General features: G+C 47.6%; 1 protein-coding gene across 3 annotated transcripts; it reads left to right on the top strand.

The window, feature by feature from the left end:
- The first annotated feature begins 5638 nt into the window (after window positions 1-5638).
- LOC140910039 (threonine synthase-like 2) lies at window positions 5639-17879 on the top strand. 3 transcript variants are annotated; one of them, XM_078852402.1, is made up of 9 exons: window positions 5639-5861; window positions 8008-8202; window positions 10834-10986; window positions 12086-12316; window positions 13198-13346; window positions 15747-15872; window positions 16772-16910; window positions 17225-17243; window positions 17586-17879. In XM_078852402.1, the coding sequence occupies exons 1-9, from the start codon at window positions 5639-5641 to the stop codon at window positions 17785-17787; spliced, it is 1437 nt and encodes a 478-aa protein (XP_078708528.1). In that variant the 3' UTR covers window positions 17788-17879. The 3 variants fall into 3 exon arrangements, with proteins under 3 accessions (XP_078708528.1, XP_073196253.1, XP_078708527.1); XM_073340152.2 differs by lacking the exon at window positions 17225-17243 and having other exon boundaries at window positions 16772-16923; window positions 17583-17879; XM_078852401.1 differs by lacking the exon at window positions 17225-17243 and having other exon boundaries at window positions 16772-16923.
- Window positions 17880-18258: the final 379 nt, after the last annotated feature.

The raw sequence follows: 18258 nt of genomic DNA on the forward strand, positions 1-18258 counted from the left end.
GTCCAGCTGTGAGCCAATAGAGGTCCCAGTTCTTCATCCTCCCCCAAATACAGCCATGTAAAACCAAACTTATATAAACTGATGCAAGAAAAAGAAGCTAGAAGAGAGGAAGGATTGGCTTGTGGTTAAGGCAGAGGAATGGGCTCTAGGAAAGTTGGGTTTTAGTGACTCTGCCACTAGCTTGTTGTCAGACTTTGGGCAAGTCACATAACTGCTCCGTGCCTTAGTTTTCTCATCTGTATAACATGGATTTTAGTTGCTTACCTACCTCCCAGTGGGAGTGTATAGTTTTATTCATTATTGTTTGTGAAACATCCTGAGATTCGTGGACGGATGGAAGTGCAAATATCTTTATGCAGATTTTTGGCTTACAACCGGATGGAGTCTGCAGTCCACATTTGAGTTGAAGTGGGGGGCTGTTTTCACACACAGGCAAAGGCTGAGAGCAGTTTGCTACTGGCTAGTAAATAAAGCTTAGCAGAGCTCACTGACTGGGGACTCCTGATTTCGTTCCACCTCGGAGTCTAGTCGGCTTGTGCATTGGGTGGCTGATGCCTCATGCCTTGCTGATTAGTAAGTAAACCCCAGCTGCTTCGGGCAGGGCAAGGATGGCTGTATGGGGCTGCTTTGAGCCCTGCTCGGAAGTGAGCGGGCATTGCTTTCTTCTGCTGGGGCATCCTTGCAGCCCACTGGCTGGGGCTGGGCTCTCCTTCCCCACTCACACTCTGTGGGATGGGCTGGATCAGTTGCCAGTTTCCAAAGCTCCAAGGGGCTGAAGCCGGTAACTGACCAGGGCGGTATTTGCCTGGGCTCCTGCACCCCACAGCCCGCCTCCTGCTGGGCCCTGGGGCCAGCGGCTCTCAGTGCTTGAGTGTCTGCAGAGCGCCCTGTTGCCGGGTGGTGACTAGCTCTGATTTGAAGGCCAGTGTGATTTCCGTGGCTGGGGCCAGCAGACGCTACCCCTGGCAGAAGCTTTGGATTGTGCGGGGCTGATGCTTCTGGCTTGGACAGGGTGCAAAACACTGCCCCAAAGCTGTAAATAAACATGGCAAGGGCGAGCGCGCCCCCCTGCTGGCGTAAAAGTGCTGGGTTGGTCATTGATTGTTCGGCTCTCTGACCAGGCTCATTCTGGGGCCCTCCAGCATGTTGTATTCTCCAGCTGTTTGAAGTGTTTTTTCAAATGAAATTAAAGGAGATTTTGAAATAAAAAGTAATTTTGAATTAAAAAATTGAATAGTTTTGTTTTTGAAAATGTCCATTTTTTCCCCCGATTGAACCAATCTGGTGAATTCAACACAAATTTGGAAACATTCTGGTCGACCCAAATCTGTATTTCTGTGGGGGAGGGGGAGTTTAACTGAAAAATCTCACCCTGCTCTGTCTGAGAGCTTTCTGGGTGGTGCGGGGACACCTCCTGCTTCCAATGCTGCATGCCTGAATCGGAAAGCCAAAGGTTTGCCTACGCTGTATGATGATTTATTATTTGTATTGCAGTGGTGTGCCTAGGAGCCCCAGTCATGAACCCATTGTGTTAGGTGCTGTACAGACGTGGAACAAAAAGATGGTCCCTGCACCAAATTGCTTACAGTCTAATACTGTGTGTAACCCCCCAAATTGAAAAATCATTATTCAGGCCTCTGAAAAATCATGAGATTTAAAAAAATAATAAGTTTAGGCTCTTTTTCTTTGCTGTTTTTAAGCCTTTAGTGTTCAGATTTTCCAGTTTTGATCCACAAACATGATGGCTTCAAATCTGATTTTTGCAATGAAAGCTGAGATTCTGAGGCATTTGTACTTTCCAAGGCCAGAAAGGACCATATGCTCATCTGGTCTGACCTCCTGCATAGCACAGGCCAGAGAACTTCCTCAAAATCATTCGTAGAGCAGCGGTTTTAGGGACAAAAACATCCAATCTTGATTTCAAAATTGCCAGTGATGGAGAATCCACCACAACCCTTGGTAAATTGTTCCCATGGTTAATTACTCTCACTGTTTAAAATGTATGCCTTATTTCCTGTCTGAATTTTTCTAACTTCAGCTACCATCCACTGGATCGTGTTACACCGTTCTCTCCTAGATAGAAGAGCCCATTATTAAATATTTGTTCCCCATGAAGGTACTTACAGGCCAAAATCAAGTCACACCTTAATCATCTCTTTGTTAAACTAAATAGTTTGAGCTCTGAGTCTATCACTGATGAGACATGTTTTGTATCCTTTAATCATACTTGTGGCTCTTTTCTGAACCCTTTCCAATTTATCAACATCTTTCTTGAATTGTGGGCATAGAACTGGACACAGTATTCCAGCAGCTGTCACCCCAATGTCAAATATATTGGTAAAATAACCTCTCTACTCCTGTTTTAGATTCCTCTGTTTATGCATCCCAGGATCGCATTAGCTCTTTTGGCCACAGGGTCACCCTGGTATGACATGATAATCATGTTCAGCAGATTATCCACCACAACCCCCAAATCTTTTTCAGTCACTGCTGCCCAGGATAGAGTCCCCCATCCTGGAAGTATGGCCTCCATTCTTTGTTCCTAGATGTATATATTTACAGTTAGCTATAATAAAACGCATAGTGTTTGCTTGTGCCCAGTTTACCAAGCGATCCTGATTGCTCTGGATCAGTGACCAGTCCTATTTATTATTCACCACTTCCCCATTTTTGTGTCATCTGCAAACTTTATCCATGATGATTTTATGTTTTCTTCCATTGTTTAAAACATTAAATAAAGTAGGGCCAAGAACAGATCCCTGTCAAACCCCACAACCCCACTAGAAATATTACTTTTCTTCAATTCTTTATTAATTAACTTCTGTGTCAGCTGCTCCATTATCTTGCCTGGGATGATGTCAGAGACTGACAGGCCTATAATTACCCGGGTCATTCTGTTTACTTTGTTTAAATACTGGCACAACATTAGCTTTCTTTCAGTCTTCTGGAACTCCCCCAGGCACTAGGAGTTATCGAAAATCAACATTCATGGGCCAGTGATCTTGTCAGGCAGCTCTTTTATACTCTTGGATGAAAGTTATCTGGATCCACTGATTTTAAAATGTCTAACTTTAGTAGTTGCTGTTTAACATCCTCCTGAGGCATTAGTGGAATTATGTTATCATTAAGGCTGAGAATCTGTCACGGAGGTCACGGATTCCGTGACTTTCCATGACCTCCGTGACTTCTGCAGCGGCTGGTGCTGGCTCAGGGGCTGCCTGAGCTGGGCAGCCCCAGACGAGCAGCAGCAATTTGGGTGTGTGGGAGTGGGCTTACGGCTCGGGGCAGGGCTTTGGGGAGTGCAGGGGTGGCGTGCTTAACTGGGGTGGGGGGCTTTACTCGGGGGGGTGCTTAACTTGGGGGTCCAAGTGTAGACATGCCCTGGGTCAAATTAATCCTTGGTGTAATCCATTGAAGCAGATTAAGTTACATTCTAGAGGTGAACTTGTCCCACTTTTAAATTTTAAAACACACTATTGCTCATGTCAGAATAAGTTATGTTACTCAGGGAGTGAATAAGCCATCCTCCAAGTGAAGTAACTTACACCGATCTAAGTGACGGTGTGGACAGCCCTATATTGTTGGAAGAAGCAGGTATAGCACTAGAGCGATCCCTATAGGCCTAAGAGAGTAGTTCAATCTCCAGTCCCATCCAGTCCTTGGCTTCCTGCTGGAGGCCTCAGGGTCTTGCTACCCCCTGTCCCAGGGAGGAGCAGAAGAGAAGTCCTCCAAGCAGCCTAGAGTGGCTGCAGGGGAAGCAGCCAATCAGAGGAGCTGCAGGAGCTGGCAATCGGCCATTTAAAAAGGAGCAGCAGGGACAGAGTCCGTCAGTTGCTGCCCAGAGCTGGAAGAGAGGGGCCTGAGTTCCTGTCTGGCTGAAAGAGCAGCAGATCCCTGGACAGCCCAGTGTGGGCAGGGACCGGAGGGGAGCTAGGAAGGAGCTCTGGGCTGGCTGCTGGGACTGAGCAAGGACTGAGCCCAGGGAGAGCTGCAGGAAGACAGGGAGGAAGCTCTTGGTTATGGCCCTATACCAGGGCCAGGAAAAGTTAAAGACTGAGTACCCCGGAAGGGGTTTATTCTGTTCTACCTACAGACACCGCGTGTGACTCAGCCAGAAGTCTGATAGATGAACACATTGATTTTAGCCTGGCTCAGTGGAGGCAGGCTCAGAATTTTCCCATACAACTGACAGGCACAAAGCCCATGTTCCAGGTCCAGGCCTCTCATATGGGTCAAACATTGTAGCCGCTCTTATGCTGTGCTTGAGGGAGGACTAGAGCAAGGTTCTGTCTCTTATCACTCCCACAGCTGCAAAACCAAACAAATTCCTGGCTTTAAACAGCACTGCTGAAGTTCTGAAATACTGTAACTCCTGCAAATAGTTTTCTGACTTGCAGGGTCAATAGTTCTCTGGGTGGGGCCATCATGTCCCTTGTATCAATTTGGGATTTTGTTTGCAATGAAAAGTCCCTTCAGGTTATGCTAGAAAGGCTCAGTGAAAGGGTGCAGAAAATGCAGCTCTTTTACATAGATTACAAGGCCAGAAGGGAACACTATGATTATCTACCCTGCCCTCCTGCGTAACACGACTGTGGCAGTAATAATCATGCCGCCTTCGTGCAGCCAATCGAGTGGTGTTTCTAATGCCCGCTAGATGCTGAATCCACTTCTGCCTTGACAGCGTCAGAAATACGCAGTGAGCCAATGCACAGCAAATAATACTGCTCAGCCACCTCTCAAAGAACGACCAGCAACTGGGATCCTACTGCTGTGAAGGGGACTCCAACAGGCTGCTTAGAACTGGACACAGAAGGAAACTGAATTGTAAAGCATTTGCTGTGGGGAGGGAGGGAATGTTTTGGATGGGAGTTGCTGGGAGCATTGCGTCAGCCAGGAGGGAGAGTCTAACCAGAGGCTTGGGGGCCATTACTCAGGCTGTCCTGTACTGCTTCCAAAACTGTACGTCTTTAGGCTGCACTGCAGCTGTGGCTGCCAGAGGCACGTCTTGGAAGAGAGTGGAGAGATGGGTCTGGCCCAGGCAGGTTGCCTGGGCCCTGTTGTTGCCTGGGTCCTTTTAAAGACGGGGAGACGTTTATTTTTCTGATTTGAAAATAAGTGAATTTAAATATATTTGGGGCATGTACGGAGGGGAGGGGGTTCAAGCTGCAGAGAACTAAATGTTGTAAGAGGAGAATCCTCTGGAATTTTGGTTTCCCAGTGTTAAGTGTGTAAGGCTCCCCCTGCCTTGTTGGCTCAGGACACACTGGGGCTTGGAGTTCCTGTCCGCACTCTGGGTCTCATTCTGAGGTGTGGGTGCTGAGCGCTTCTTGGGATCAGGCCCTGCATTCGGAAGCCACTGAATTCTATTCTTCCCCAAATAAATTTCCCAGGCCCCATGGAATATGCAGAGTACCTCTAATCTCCTCAGAGAGTCCTGGCCTGAGAATACTCCTTTTTACTTCCACAGAACTAGTTGCCTTGGTGAATTAGTCCTGTTCCTTGTTTCCATGACACAGATCAGTAAAGGGCATAACAGCAGCAGCCACAGAATACCCGTCAGTCTGTCTCCCTGTCTTGCGATACCCCAGACTTCTCCCCCTGGTGTAACTGTCACGTCTCTTGCAGTGACGCCAGAAACATGAGGTACGTCAGCACTCGAGGAGAAGCCAGGAGCGTTGACTTTGAAGGAGCCCTCTTTTCTGGCTATGCACCGGATGGTGGCCTTTTTGTGCCCCAGGAAATCCCTACCCTGGACTATAACACTCTGCGAACATGGAGTGCCTTCTCCTATCCAGAGCTGGTGAAAGAGCTGAGTTCACTCTTCATCTCATCTGAACTAATCCCACGGAAAGAGCTGAATGGTAAACGCAAACCAGAAACATGCTGTAGGGGTCACACTGTTTGTATCAAAGCTCTTAGATGAGACTATTATTTTACCACAGCGGTTCTCGAAATGGGGGTCGCATCCTATCAGGGGGTTGTGAGGTTATGATGTGGGAGTCATGAGCTGCCCAGCTCTGAAGGCAGTGCCGTAAGGGTGGCGATGGGGCGCTAAATCTGCTGTGAAAAGTGATATTGGCAAAGTTTCTTCACAACCCCAGTACTAAACAGTAATGGTTTAAAAAATTCTTTTCTGCTTATAACAATAATTCAATAAAAATGTGTGTTAGTCTTAATGTGAAATTGATGATAAAAGGTAAATCCATTTTGAAGAACAGGGTTATAAAGTTACCATTTAAAATAATGTTAAACATTAAAAATGTTTTTAATTTATAAGGGGGGGGGCTGCACTCAGAGGCTTACTGTGTAAAAGGGGTCGCCAATACAAAAAGTTTGAGAATCACTGTGACCCTGTATTAATCCATCAGTCTAATAACCCTGATCCTCAATTGACCTATGGAGGCCCTTACTGGCCAGAATCTCAATAGTTATTTTAATAAAAAGAAAAGGAGTACTTGTGCCACCTTAGAGACTAACCAATTTATTTGAGCATAAGCTTTCGTGAGCTACAGCTCACTTCATCGGATGCATACTGTGGAAAATACAGAAGATGTTTTTGTACACACAAACCATGAAAAAATGGGTGTTTACCACTACAAAAGGTTTTCTCTCCCCCCACCCCACTCTCCTGCTGGTAATAGCTTATCTAAAGTGATCACTCTCCTTACAATGTGTATGATAATCAAGGTGGGCCATTTCCAGCACAATGTTTTTAATGTTACCCTGTCCTTTCTCTCCCCCAATTGTTACATCCACTTGTCATTGAACTAGATTGTTGGAAATCTGCTTCTATTCTGAAGACTAGCAGAAGAGTCTCTTTAAACAAACACAGGGCCAAATTCTGTCTCTGTCTATAAAAATCATTCTCTTAAATGGCTAATACAGTTTCCCAGGTTGCTGTAGGAAGGCAGATCTCTGCTGCAAGTGGGTGCAAATACAGTGTGTATAAAGCTGCAAAATCAGTGCTTTTGGGCACCTTTATGCTGGCTGCAGCAGCGCCAGCCACACACTGCTGTTCCATGTAGAAAACTCCTAGGAACATGGTATCATATCAGATGAGACCTTTGGTGTATCCCAGGGTGTGCATGGAAAAGATAAGCAAGCAGGCTCTGTCACCTTTGTGGCTCCTATCATAGAAGACCTGTGAAGCCCTAAGTGGTTTTTGATTGGTGTAGACAGGATTAAGGAGGAAATTTCCTCTCTTGCTGTGTGTGTGGGTTTTTCTCTGCCTTTGGGTAGCACCCTGTCAGAATTTGGCCCAGACTGTTTTAAGTAACACATATTTGAAAACAGATGTAAAAGCAAATGTAGAAAATCGATTCCTTCTTCTACCAGAAATTCCTGGTTCTATATTTTCCCTTGGCAAAATGGATCACAAAACAAGCATGTAACATGAAGCCAGGTGTAGGTTTTGGTAAAGAAAACTTGTAACAAATCAGTGGCCTTTTGGTGCTTCAGAAATGTCACTGTGGTGCACTCCATGGAAGCTCAAATTTCTCTCCGACAGTGGGAAAAAAGTTTGGATTCTCCTGCTGTAAAAGCAGCATCTCCTTAGCTGTCAACTGTAAACGGCCTCTGACAGACAGTTGCGCAGTTTTGTTTATACAGTTAGATTTTATTATAGCACCTATCCAAAGTCTCACTGCGTCCATTAGAGGGCAGTGGGGACCATCCACCCGAGCTGGTTCACTGCAACATTGGTTGATTCTTGTTTTAATTGTTCAAATAGTTCTGATTGGGTCAGATCCTCAGTTGGTATAAATCAGCATGGCTCTGTTAAGGTCAGTGGAGCTGTCCAATTTACACTGAGGAGCAGACTCTTAATTTGTAAGAGAATAATGTGTTGGGCTTCTGTCTATCACTTCCTCAGCTCTGTGGTACTGGAGAGTCTTTGGTTTTTCAGTAAAGATTCTCATGAGCTTGGCAAACCATGATCATGCAGGTGACGTGTTGGAGGTTTGTTCCTGGTACCTGTTCTAACAGTCCCCTTCAACGGCTTCCCTCCAGATCTGATTGACAGCGCCTTCCGGAGGTTCCGGCACAACAACGTTGTGCATCTCGCCAGGCTGAAGGATGGGCTGAATGTTTTGGAGCTCTGGCATGGTGTAACTTATGCCTTTAAGGACTTGTCCTTGTCCTGCACAGGGCAGTTTTTACAGTACTTCCTGAAGAAAAGGAAGAAGCACATCAGTATTCTAGTTGGTAGGTGTGACAGGTGTCGGTCGGTCCTCCGAGCCCCTAGGGGCGACGGAGAGCTATGGTCTCCCTGGCAGGCCTCAGCCACACCTTCCGGGCGTTGGGGAATTAGCGGGGAAGGTGTGCCGGCACGAGTCAGTAGCGCGCCCCTCGGGCAGGGGAGCGCCGGGGTAGGGGAACACAGGCCCACCCAACTCCACTGCGTTCCAGCCCAGGGCCCTGACAGTGGCGGGAGGCAAAAGTCCCGCCGCTGGGTCAGCGGGGCCGTCCGCACCCGCTGACCAAACACACCCACCCCACGGTGTAGTTCGGCCCCTGGGCTACTTCCTACCCGGTCTCTCAGGCGGGCCACTCCGGTGCCTCCATCTCCTCCGGGTATTCCGCTGCAGGCAGCTCCAGTCCCTCCATCTCCTCCGGGTATTCCGCTGCGGGCAGCTCCAGTCCCTCCATCTCGTCCGAGTATTCCACTGCGGGCCGCTCCGGTCCCTCCATCTCGTCCAAGTATTCCGCTGCGGGCCACTCCGGTGCCTCCATCTCCTCCGGGTATTCCGCTGCGGGCAGCTCCGGTCCCTCCATCTCCTCCGAGTATTCCGCTACGGGCAGCTCCGGTCCCTCCATCTCGTCTGAGTATTCCGCTGCGGGCCACTCCGGTGCCTCCATCTCCTCCGGGTATTCCGCTGCGGGCCACTCCGGTCCCTCCATCTCCTCCGGGTATTCCGCTGCGGGCAGCTCCGGTCCCTCCATCTCCTCCGAGTATTCCGCTGCGGGCAGCTCCGGTCCCTCCATCTCCTCCGAGTATTCCGCTGCGGGCCACTCCGGTGCCTCCATCTCCTCCGGGTATTCCGCTGCGGGCAGCTCCGGTCCCTCCATCTCCTCCGAGTATTCCGCTACGGGCAGCTCCGGTCCCTCCATCTCGTCCGAGTATTCCGCTGCGGGCCGCTCCGGTCCCTCCATCTCCTCCGAGTATTCCGCTACGGGCAGCTCCGGTCCCTCCATCTCATCCGAGTATTCCGCTGCGGGCAGCTCCGGTCCCTCCATCTCATCCGAGTATTCCGCTGCGGGCAGCTCCGGTCCCTCCATCTCATCCGAGTATTCCGCTGCGGGCAGCTCCGGTCCCTCCATCTCATCCGAGTATTCCGCTGCGGGCAGCTCCGGTCCCTCCATCTCCTCCGGGTATTCCGCTGCGGGCAGCTCCGGTCCCTCCATCTCCTCCGAGTATTCCGCTGCGGGCAGCTCCGGTCCCTCCATCTCGTCGGAGTATTCCGCTGCGGGCAGCTCCGGTCCCTCCATCTCGTCGGAGTATTCCGCTGCGGGCAGCTCCGGTCCCTCCATCTCGTCCGAGTATTCCGCTGCGGGCAGCTCCGGTCCCTCCATCTCCTCCGAGTATTCCGCTGCGGGCAGCTCCGGTCCCTCCATCTCGTCCGAGTATTCCGCTGTGGGCCACTCTGGTCCCTCCATCTCCTCCGGGCATTCCGCTGCGGGCAGCTCCGGTCCCTCCATCTCCTCCAAGTATTCCGCTACGGGCAGCTCCGGTCCCTCCATCTCGTCCGAGTATTCCGCTGCGGGCAGCTCCGGTCCCTCCATCTCGTCCGAGTATTCCGCTACGGGCAGCTCCGGTCCCTCCATCTCGTCCGAGTATTCCGCTACGGGCAGCTCCGGTCCCTCCATCTTGTCCGAGTATTCCGCTGCGGGCAGCTCCGGTCCCTCCATCTCGTCCGAGTATTCCGCTGCGGGCAGCTCCGGTCCCTCCATCTCGTCCGAGTATTCTGCTGCGGGCAGCTCCGGTCCCTCCATCTCATCCGAGTATTCCGCTGCGGGCCACTCCCGCTCCCCCTCGGTATCGGACTCATGCTGGCCCGGGCTGCAGTCAGGCCCCTCCAGGTCCTCTGGGTATTCGGCGGCTGGCAGCCCTGGTTGCCACAGGCCTTCCTCCCGGTCAGGCTCCTCCTTGCCCAGGGCTTTGCCTGGGTCAGCAGCAGGATCGCGAGGGAGCAGCCAGCAGCCTGTGTCTGTCTCCCTCCCTGATGCTCTCTTCACTGGGCAGAGGGCCCTGCCCTTTATACTTCCTGTCCCACCCTTCCCCTTCCGGGGATTGGCGGAAGCTTGATCCCCTTCTGGGGATCAGGCTGAGAGGGTGGCTCTTTACCCTCTGGTTCAGAGGGGAGCCACCCTGGCTCCCTACAGTAGGTTACAGCTAAACAGATGGGTGCAAGCAATGTACTTGGAATTTATGCCAGTCAGAGGCTACCAAAATGGTCCATGTACTCTAGCCTCATATTAGTGCTTATGCGTGGAACTGGATTGATAACTAGTATGTAAGTCTCCAGGGTTATCTCCGGAACAGGGCAGCCAGTATGCCTCACTTGACCTAGAAGGCATCTTTACTGGTTCAGCCTCCCATTCATTCTTTGGTGCCACTGGTGGTAGTGGTTTGTGATGCAGACATTTGCCTATTGGGAGGTGTTCATTTTCCAGTATTAAATGCCACACAGCCGGCACTAACCAAAAGTATCCCAGACTGAGAACTGCACCCTTCTTCTGTGTGAAAACACAAATGTGGCTGATCTTTCAGTCTTTAATTAACTCTTAATTAGTAGATATAATTATTTTCTCCTTGATTATTTTCATGTGAAACAGGAACTGCGGGAGACACCGGTAGTGCGGCAATTGAAAGTGTGCGAGGGGAAAACAACATGGACATCTTTGTTCTGTTACCCAAAGGTCTCTGCAGCCAGATACAAGAACTGCAGATGACGACGGTGATCGAAGAGAACGTCCATGTCTTTATTGGTTTGCATGTTGTTAGATTATCTATTTTATACTATTGCTGGGTTGATGGTAAAGTCAGTCCCAATGTGAACTGGCCATTAATTCTAGAAAGCCTCGGGGGAATTGTGTTACACGCTGCTCCCACTGTGGGTGTACCATTTTGGGCCATCAATCACCATGACTTGTATGCAGTATTTTGTAGCCATGTGGGTCCCTAGAGATTAGAGAGACAAGGTGGGTGAGGTTATACCTTTTATAGGACCAACCTCTGCTGGTGAGAGAGAAAAGCTTTCGCTTTTACACAGAGCTTTTCTTCAGGTCTGAGTATGTTTCCCAGACCTGAAGAAGAGCTCTTTGTAAGCTTGTCGCTCTCACCAACAGAAGTTGGTCCAATAAAATATATTACCCTCTCCCGCTTCTCTCTATTCAGCATGACTGTTACTTCAATGTTTCACTTTTCAGAACGCCAGGCCTCTGACTAATTGGAGGCTAGTTGGAGTTGCTTTACTCTCTTGACTTGTTCACCAGTTGACTCAGAGCTGCTCAGGTTTCCTTCTTTTCTAGTCATAGGTTTAAAACTATTCCCCAGTGTCTGAATAGTATTTACACAGATAATTGGTTTGCACTAAAAGAATGAGACCTTCCCTCCAAGGTAATTTATCCTCCTTGGTGCTCAGTCTTCCCCTCCCTTGTAAATAGTTTGAGTTGTTCTGGTCAGTTTTCTTCTTAGAAGGATCTTTCATGACTCACTTTGGCCCAGGCAGCACTCTGGGAGCCATAAGACATGCATTCAAGTCTTGACTCTGCTGATGGTTCATGTTATGACCTTGGAATAACCTAGAGATGAGCTCAAACCAAAGTCCCAGATCCAAACACTCTTACAAGTTGGGAATGCTGAGTAATTTAGAATTGGAACCCACATCTGGATCCAAATATTGCTGTTGGACCCTCTATATGTGTGATGGCTGAACCAAAACCCCAGCTCCAGTTCGATGGCTAGAATAACCTATCGATCTTGAATCCTATTTGGTAGGCGAAAACAACTATTTTATGCCTAATTCACTAATTTCAGCAACACTTCAGTTAATACTCCTGATTGTTCCTTCCTCTTTTTCCACAGCTCATGGAAATAGTGATGAAATTGACGAGTCGATCAAAGAATTGTTCGCTGATGCAGATTTTGCCAGACAACACAATCTGATGAGTTTGAACTCGATCAACTGGTCTAGGATTATGGTGCAGATCGCTCACTACTTCTATGCTTATTTTCAATGCACCCCATCCATGGACATGACTCCACTTCCGGCTGTGAAAATTGTTGTGCCAACAGGGGCTGGAGGAAACCTCACAGGTTAGGTGGGGTGGGGGAGACATTCTTTGGGTCTTAAAACCAAACACTGGTTTGTGATAAAGAGGGAGGTTGTATTTTTTTTCTGAACCACTTAAATCATGATTAGTAATATTTAAGAACAAACAGCATTGTTGGTGCCATACGTGATACATAATCCCAAATAGTGCTATGGTGCCATATATAGATAATATGGGGATGAGCATGTTAGAAATACACGTGAAGAGAATGAGTTGGAAACTGAAGAGAGAAAATACTGCAGATCTAATTTTTCTAAATTAGACGTGAATACATTTGTAGTAGTACAACTAATCTGGCCTGTGTGTACTTGTGGCTTATTATACGTCCATTTGCACATGAACTCTATACTATTTTGCAGGAGGGGCAATCATGGTAACAGCTCTCTCCTAACTTTACAGTTCTGACCTTTTTAACTTTAGGGGAATCATATCTACTGGAAAAGCAATACAAGGGGTGATGTAAAAAGTTGCATTCATGATATTTCAGGAGCATCTGCATGAAGCTGCATTAGCATGTTGCCAAGAGTTCAAAAGTCACATCCTATTTGAATGAAAAGCATCTTCCAGAGGCCCCTCTTTTCACAACATCTCTTAATAGGATGGTGGGGGCCGCAGAGTCCAGGACCAACCATGCGGTGCTCTCTCTTGCTGTGAGGCTGCTCAAATGGAGCATTGTATACAGGGAGCTGTAGTTTCTTTGGGCTATACTTGTATATTAAAGATAGAGCTGCATTATGGAACATAATTTTTGGCCTCTCCTGATAAATTTGCACAAATGGAGGAGCAATGATTTTATTGGTTAATGCGCTTTCTGAGCGTTTCATCACGGGGTTGAAGCCCAGGTGTAATTGCTTTCTTTCCCAGCTGGATATATCGCCCAGAAAATGGGACTCCCAATCCGACTCGTCACTGTGGTGAATAATAACGACATTATGCACAGGGCAATTCAGCATGGAGATTTCTCGTTCTCGGGGAGCGTTAAGCCAACTTTAGCTTCTGCAATGGATATTCAGGTACGTGTCTGCTTAAGAAAGAGAGATCATATATACTATGTTGAATGATGAATCTACTAAAATTATTTTGCTCTCCAGATTCTGTTCTACAGTGTTCTGACACCACCCTCATTACTGCAGAGTCTGAGTGCCTTCCAGTAGTGCATGAAGTGATGTAACTAACATGTCATGTGTGGTTCATTCTCTCTCTGATTGTCTCCCTAGTGGGAGAATTCTGTGTGCAGTGTGGTGTTTTGTTATGGATTTTTTTGTTTTGTTAACGTGTTGCTCTGTGTTTATACTACCAACAGCAGACTGAAGACGTTTCCCTGGCATTTGGAGAAAGTGGGGAGGTTTGTGATGGTCAGTAGTTCCAGATAGGTCATTCCACAGTCTCAGACCGCCTTTGAGACAGCTCTGTCTCCTGTATAGACGAGCTTTTCCCCTGTGGTAGAAAGTTCCATTGTGCCTGAGAAGTGGAGTTGTTGACCATGTTCTTCATCCAGGAGCGCAATGAAAAAATCCTGGGTCTCTGCCAAGATGTCAGTAATTCTGCTAATTTTCTTCCTGACCTCTAGCCAGGTCACTATATTATCCCCCTGTTCTGGGGTAACAATGTCACGCTGGACAAGCTGTTCATATGTTGTCTCAGGCAATCTTCTCTTCCAATTGCAGGTCCTGTGCCATTTTGCCAGTGGCTGGTAGGGGAGCCCTGGTCCACCTGCTACTCTGGGTTCCAGCCCAGGGACCCTGTGACTAACAACCTAGGGCTTCTTGCTCTCAGACCCTGTTGCTGTTTCCTAGGGCTCCTACTCCACCTCCCTACCTCTGGTTTACCACCGGCGGTTCCTTTGCTCCCCATGGCTACTTTGCCTTTCTTGCCTGAATCCCCAGTCTTGGGCAGGGTCCCAGGTTTACTCTCCCACTGTATCTCCTCCTTGTCCATGGCCAACACCCTTTCGCTCTAGGGAGTGACTGCAGATCTCCCTGCAGCTGTCTTCTGCTCTCAACTTCCTGGCTTTATACTATCCAGCCAGCCCCTACCCAGCAGGCTTCATGATCAGCTACACCTGAGTCTTTTGCCTCTCAGGCCCACATTAACCCCTTCAGGGCCTATTAGGATGCACACCCCATCACTGGGCCATATAATGGGGTCCTCTTCCTCTTTTTTGTCCTCCTGCTAACTCTAAAACATTAGGTTGACCCAGCTACATTGCTCAGAGGTGTGGAAATCCACACCCCTGAGCAATGGACTTAAGCAGCTCTAAGCCCTCGGTGTAGACAGCGGTAAATTCTTCATCAGCCTACTTACCAGTTCTTGGGGAGGTGGATTAACGAGGCCGAGGAGAGAATCTTCCCCTCGGCATTGGTAGTATCTACCCTGAAGTGCTACAGCAGCGCAGCTGCAGCTGTGCCACTGAGGTGTTTCAAGTGTAGACAAACCCCTAGACTCTGAGCTCGCTCGGGTCAGGACTATCTTCTTTCTTTGTCCAGACAACGCCGAGCACAAGGGGGCCCTAATCTTGAACTTCCCATGGCACTGGTGGTTTTCGTGGTGTGGTTTATAGGTTTTGATTAGCAACTAGACTGAGACCAGTCCCTTAAAGAATTTCTTCCACATAAGCCACTAGATGGCTACTTCATTATGACAGGTTTCAGAGGGGCAGCCCTGTTAGTCTGTATCCGCAAAAATAACGAGGAGTCCTTGTGGCACCTTAGAGACTAACCAATTTATTTGGGCATAAGCTTTCGTGGGCTAGAACCCACTTCATCAGATGCATGGAGCGAAAATACAGGAGCAGGTATAAATACATGAAAGGATGCAGGTTGCTTTGAATAAATTCGTTAGTCTCTAAGGTGCCACATGGACTCCTCATTATTTCTACTTCATTATGTTTCTCCATGTACAAATGAAGATTAAGAGAAATATCGAATGTCTACTCATTCAGCGAGCACCCTCCATTGTTTGCCATGGAATGAGGCTGGAATCCTGTGGGGGGTGAGAGTGAAGGCCGACAAAACTGAAGCTATACCAGAAAAGTGTCTCATACAGGCAACCCCTCTCAATGTGAAATGAGCTGTGAATTGTTTCCTAGGAGGAGAAATTCCAGGACAATAGTGACAGCAATGTACAGGCCAGTAAAAGCTCCCAAATGTGCTGACGTACCTTTATAAATGGCCTGGAATAGAGCCAGGTAGCTGGGTGTTTCCAGCCCTATTTATTTTGACACAAATATACAAGGCCTGATCCTGCAAGAAGCTGAGTATCTCCAATTCTCATTGAGCACACAAGAGGTACTCAGCCGTGCGGTACAGTAGTATCTACCACACTAAGTATCCAACTAGAGATCACCGGTGCTCCAGATTCTGAATTTGATTCTTTGTGGATGGAGGTTCATGTGTGTATTGTGTGTTTTTTAGGAACCTTACAATATGGAGAGAATCTTGTGGCTGCTTTCGGACTGTGATGGCAGCTTGATTAAAACTCTGATGGAACAGTTTTACACGTCGAAAAACCTTACACTCCCAGAAGAAGTGCAGAGAAAGGTCAGTCCCTTCATGTGTGTTTAGTAAATACTTTTCCATCACAATTTTTTTAAATCAACTGTTTTCAGAATAAATATTAATATTGCAAGTGTATTGAAGGGATCATGCCACGTCATCTCAAACCTAAAATGTAGGTATCTGTAGGTAGGGTGGTGGAAGACAGGTATTTACAAAACCTGTGTGCATAGGTATCTTTTAAAATTGCAATCATTTTGTTGGGATTTAAACATTCCCCTGTAGTCCTAGAAACCCCAGTCCAGTAGCATGTGCATTATTTGTACATAGGACCAAAACACTCCCCGACAATGTAGTTTCACTGTCCAACACCCTGAGCCAGCAAAGCTTTTAACCAAGTGCATAACTTTAAATTTGTGAGTGGTTGTATGGATTTCTGTGGGACTACATGCATGCTTAACCTTTTAAGCAAGAGCTTTGGTGAATCAAGCATCAGGCTGAAAGGGAGAAAAATCAAAGGTGAAAAGTAAACTAATGGTTTCAGTGTTTCTTATCTCCATGGGAAAGAAACACTAGCAATGCCCTTGTTAAATCGTAGAAGATATGTATTATTTCACCCATCACAAACATCAGGGTTTGGGATCTATATCCTCAAATACCAGCGTCAGTTGCATTGTGTCCGCCAACAAAGGGCAGTTATTAACTGATATAGCTGGACTGACTCTGGTGATGATATCAATGTGTCTGACAGAAGTACCCGTCTCTCTTGCATTCAAGATACTAACAAATAAGAAGGTTTTACATACAAGTGGTAATATCACAGAATGAACTTTTAATACATTTTTAAAAATGATTTGACATTGATCTGTAAATTCTAGTGTGGTTTTTGTCTATGATTTTTGGGGGTTTTGTTTCTGTTTTTTTCCCTCTCCTTGGTTCTCCAGCTTTCTGAAGCGCTGAGCTCATGTTCAGCATCTGACGAAGACATTGTTCAAGCAATGAGACGCTGTTGGGAAGATAATCACTACCTGTTGTGTCCCCACTCAGCTGTGGCTGTTCACTACCATTATCAGCAGATGGACTGCCATGTCAGCAAGTAAGAAGCTACTAATGGAAGGCCAGATTCCTTTCAGGAAGTGGCTAACATCCCGGGTGATCTTATGAGAGCAGCATTTGTGCTTCTTTCTGCGGCAAGAGGGAGATCCTGGCTCACATCTGCATGGGTGCCTCAGGTTGCAGCCTCTCTTCCAGCTCCTTCATAACCTCTTACTGAGGTTGTGGCTGCACCTCCTGATCCAATCACACCCCGTTTGTGCCCCACAGGGTTGCTGGACCTTCTTGTCAACCTCCTCCTGGCACTGGCCAGGTCGACCATCCACCACACTGGGAGGAGGAAGCTGGACCAGGGAGTGCTCTGCGACAACAGGGCCTATTTCCGTTCCCTTTTCAGATCAGACCTCCAGCCAGAGTTCCTCTGGGCAGTGTCCATTGACTCCTTCGACACCTTTGAGGAGTCGTGGGCGCTGTCTGGAGTTCTCTCCTCAGTGTGCCCCTCTGGCTCCCTCATTATTAACCTTTGACCCCACTCCTGTTTTCTCTTTAATTGTCCCCAGAAATCGCTAAGAGCCTAGGCTTGGTGGTTCTGCCCCTTTAGCTGAGGAGACGGGCCCTTTATTTTGGGTGGGTCTACACCCAACTGACCCCAGAACTACTAATAGTACACGACATCCTAGGTCTCGCTCTCTCTTTTCACAGCAGACCCAGGTGCTGCTTAGCACCTGCCTCAGCAGCAAAGTTCCCAGATGCCGTGCTCCGAGTGAAGCTTGTTCCTGAAGTTCCACCCGATATACAAGCTTTAAAAGCGATGGAGACCAGGTCCACGACACTGAGGAGAGAAGATGACTGGGCAAAAACCCTAAGAGACAGAATAGAAGCCATCGCCATGCGCAGACACACATAGGTAGAGTTCGTCTGATCCTGAATAGTGCCATGCCTGGGCAGTTCCATATAAAAGACAAGGCTGACTTAATGATGCTTAAGCTGTCTGATAATTTCCCTTCCTAAGAAAGTCCTAATGAACTCAATAGAGGAATATAACGTCTCCATATAACTTGTAACTGAAGTGATAGAATTCTGTAACAGGAATATAATTCTCTATCAAATTCTATGGAATGGTTTAAAAAATTATAGAAAGGATCTGTCTGTCAAATTCTATAGGGTTTTTAGAGTAACTTCGATAGAATCCTGTTTAAAGTCTCTGGACTCATATTGCTTTTATCCCTGTTAATGCTTCTGGAAAAGTTCTTTCACATTTATCTTCAAAGTGCCTTACAAACATGAATCATTATCTAACTAAGGCTTTACACAATTATTACAATCCTGCATCTTTCCTTCCCTAGAAAAAAATCCCTAAAGGGATAGAATACAAATT

The sequence above is a fragment of the Lepidochelys kempii genome, chromosome 4 (genome assembly GCF_965140285.1).
Source record: "Lepidochelys kempii isolate rLepKem1 chromosome 4, rLepKem1.hap1, whole genome shotgun sequence".
NCBI classification, from domain to species: Eukaryota; Metazoa; Chordata; order Testudines; family Cheloniidae; genus Lepidochelys; species Lepidochelys kempii.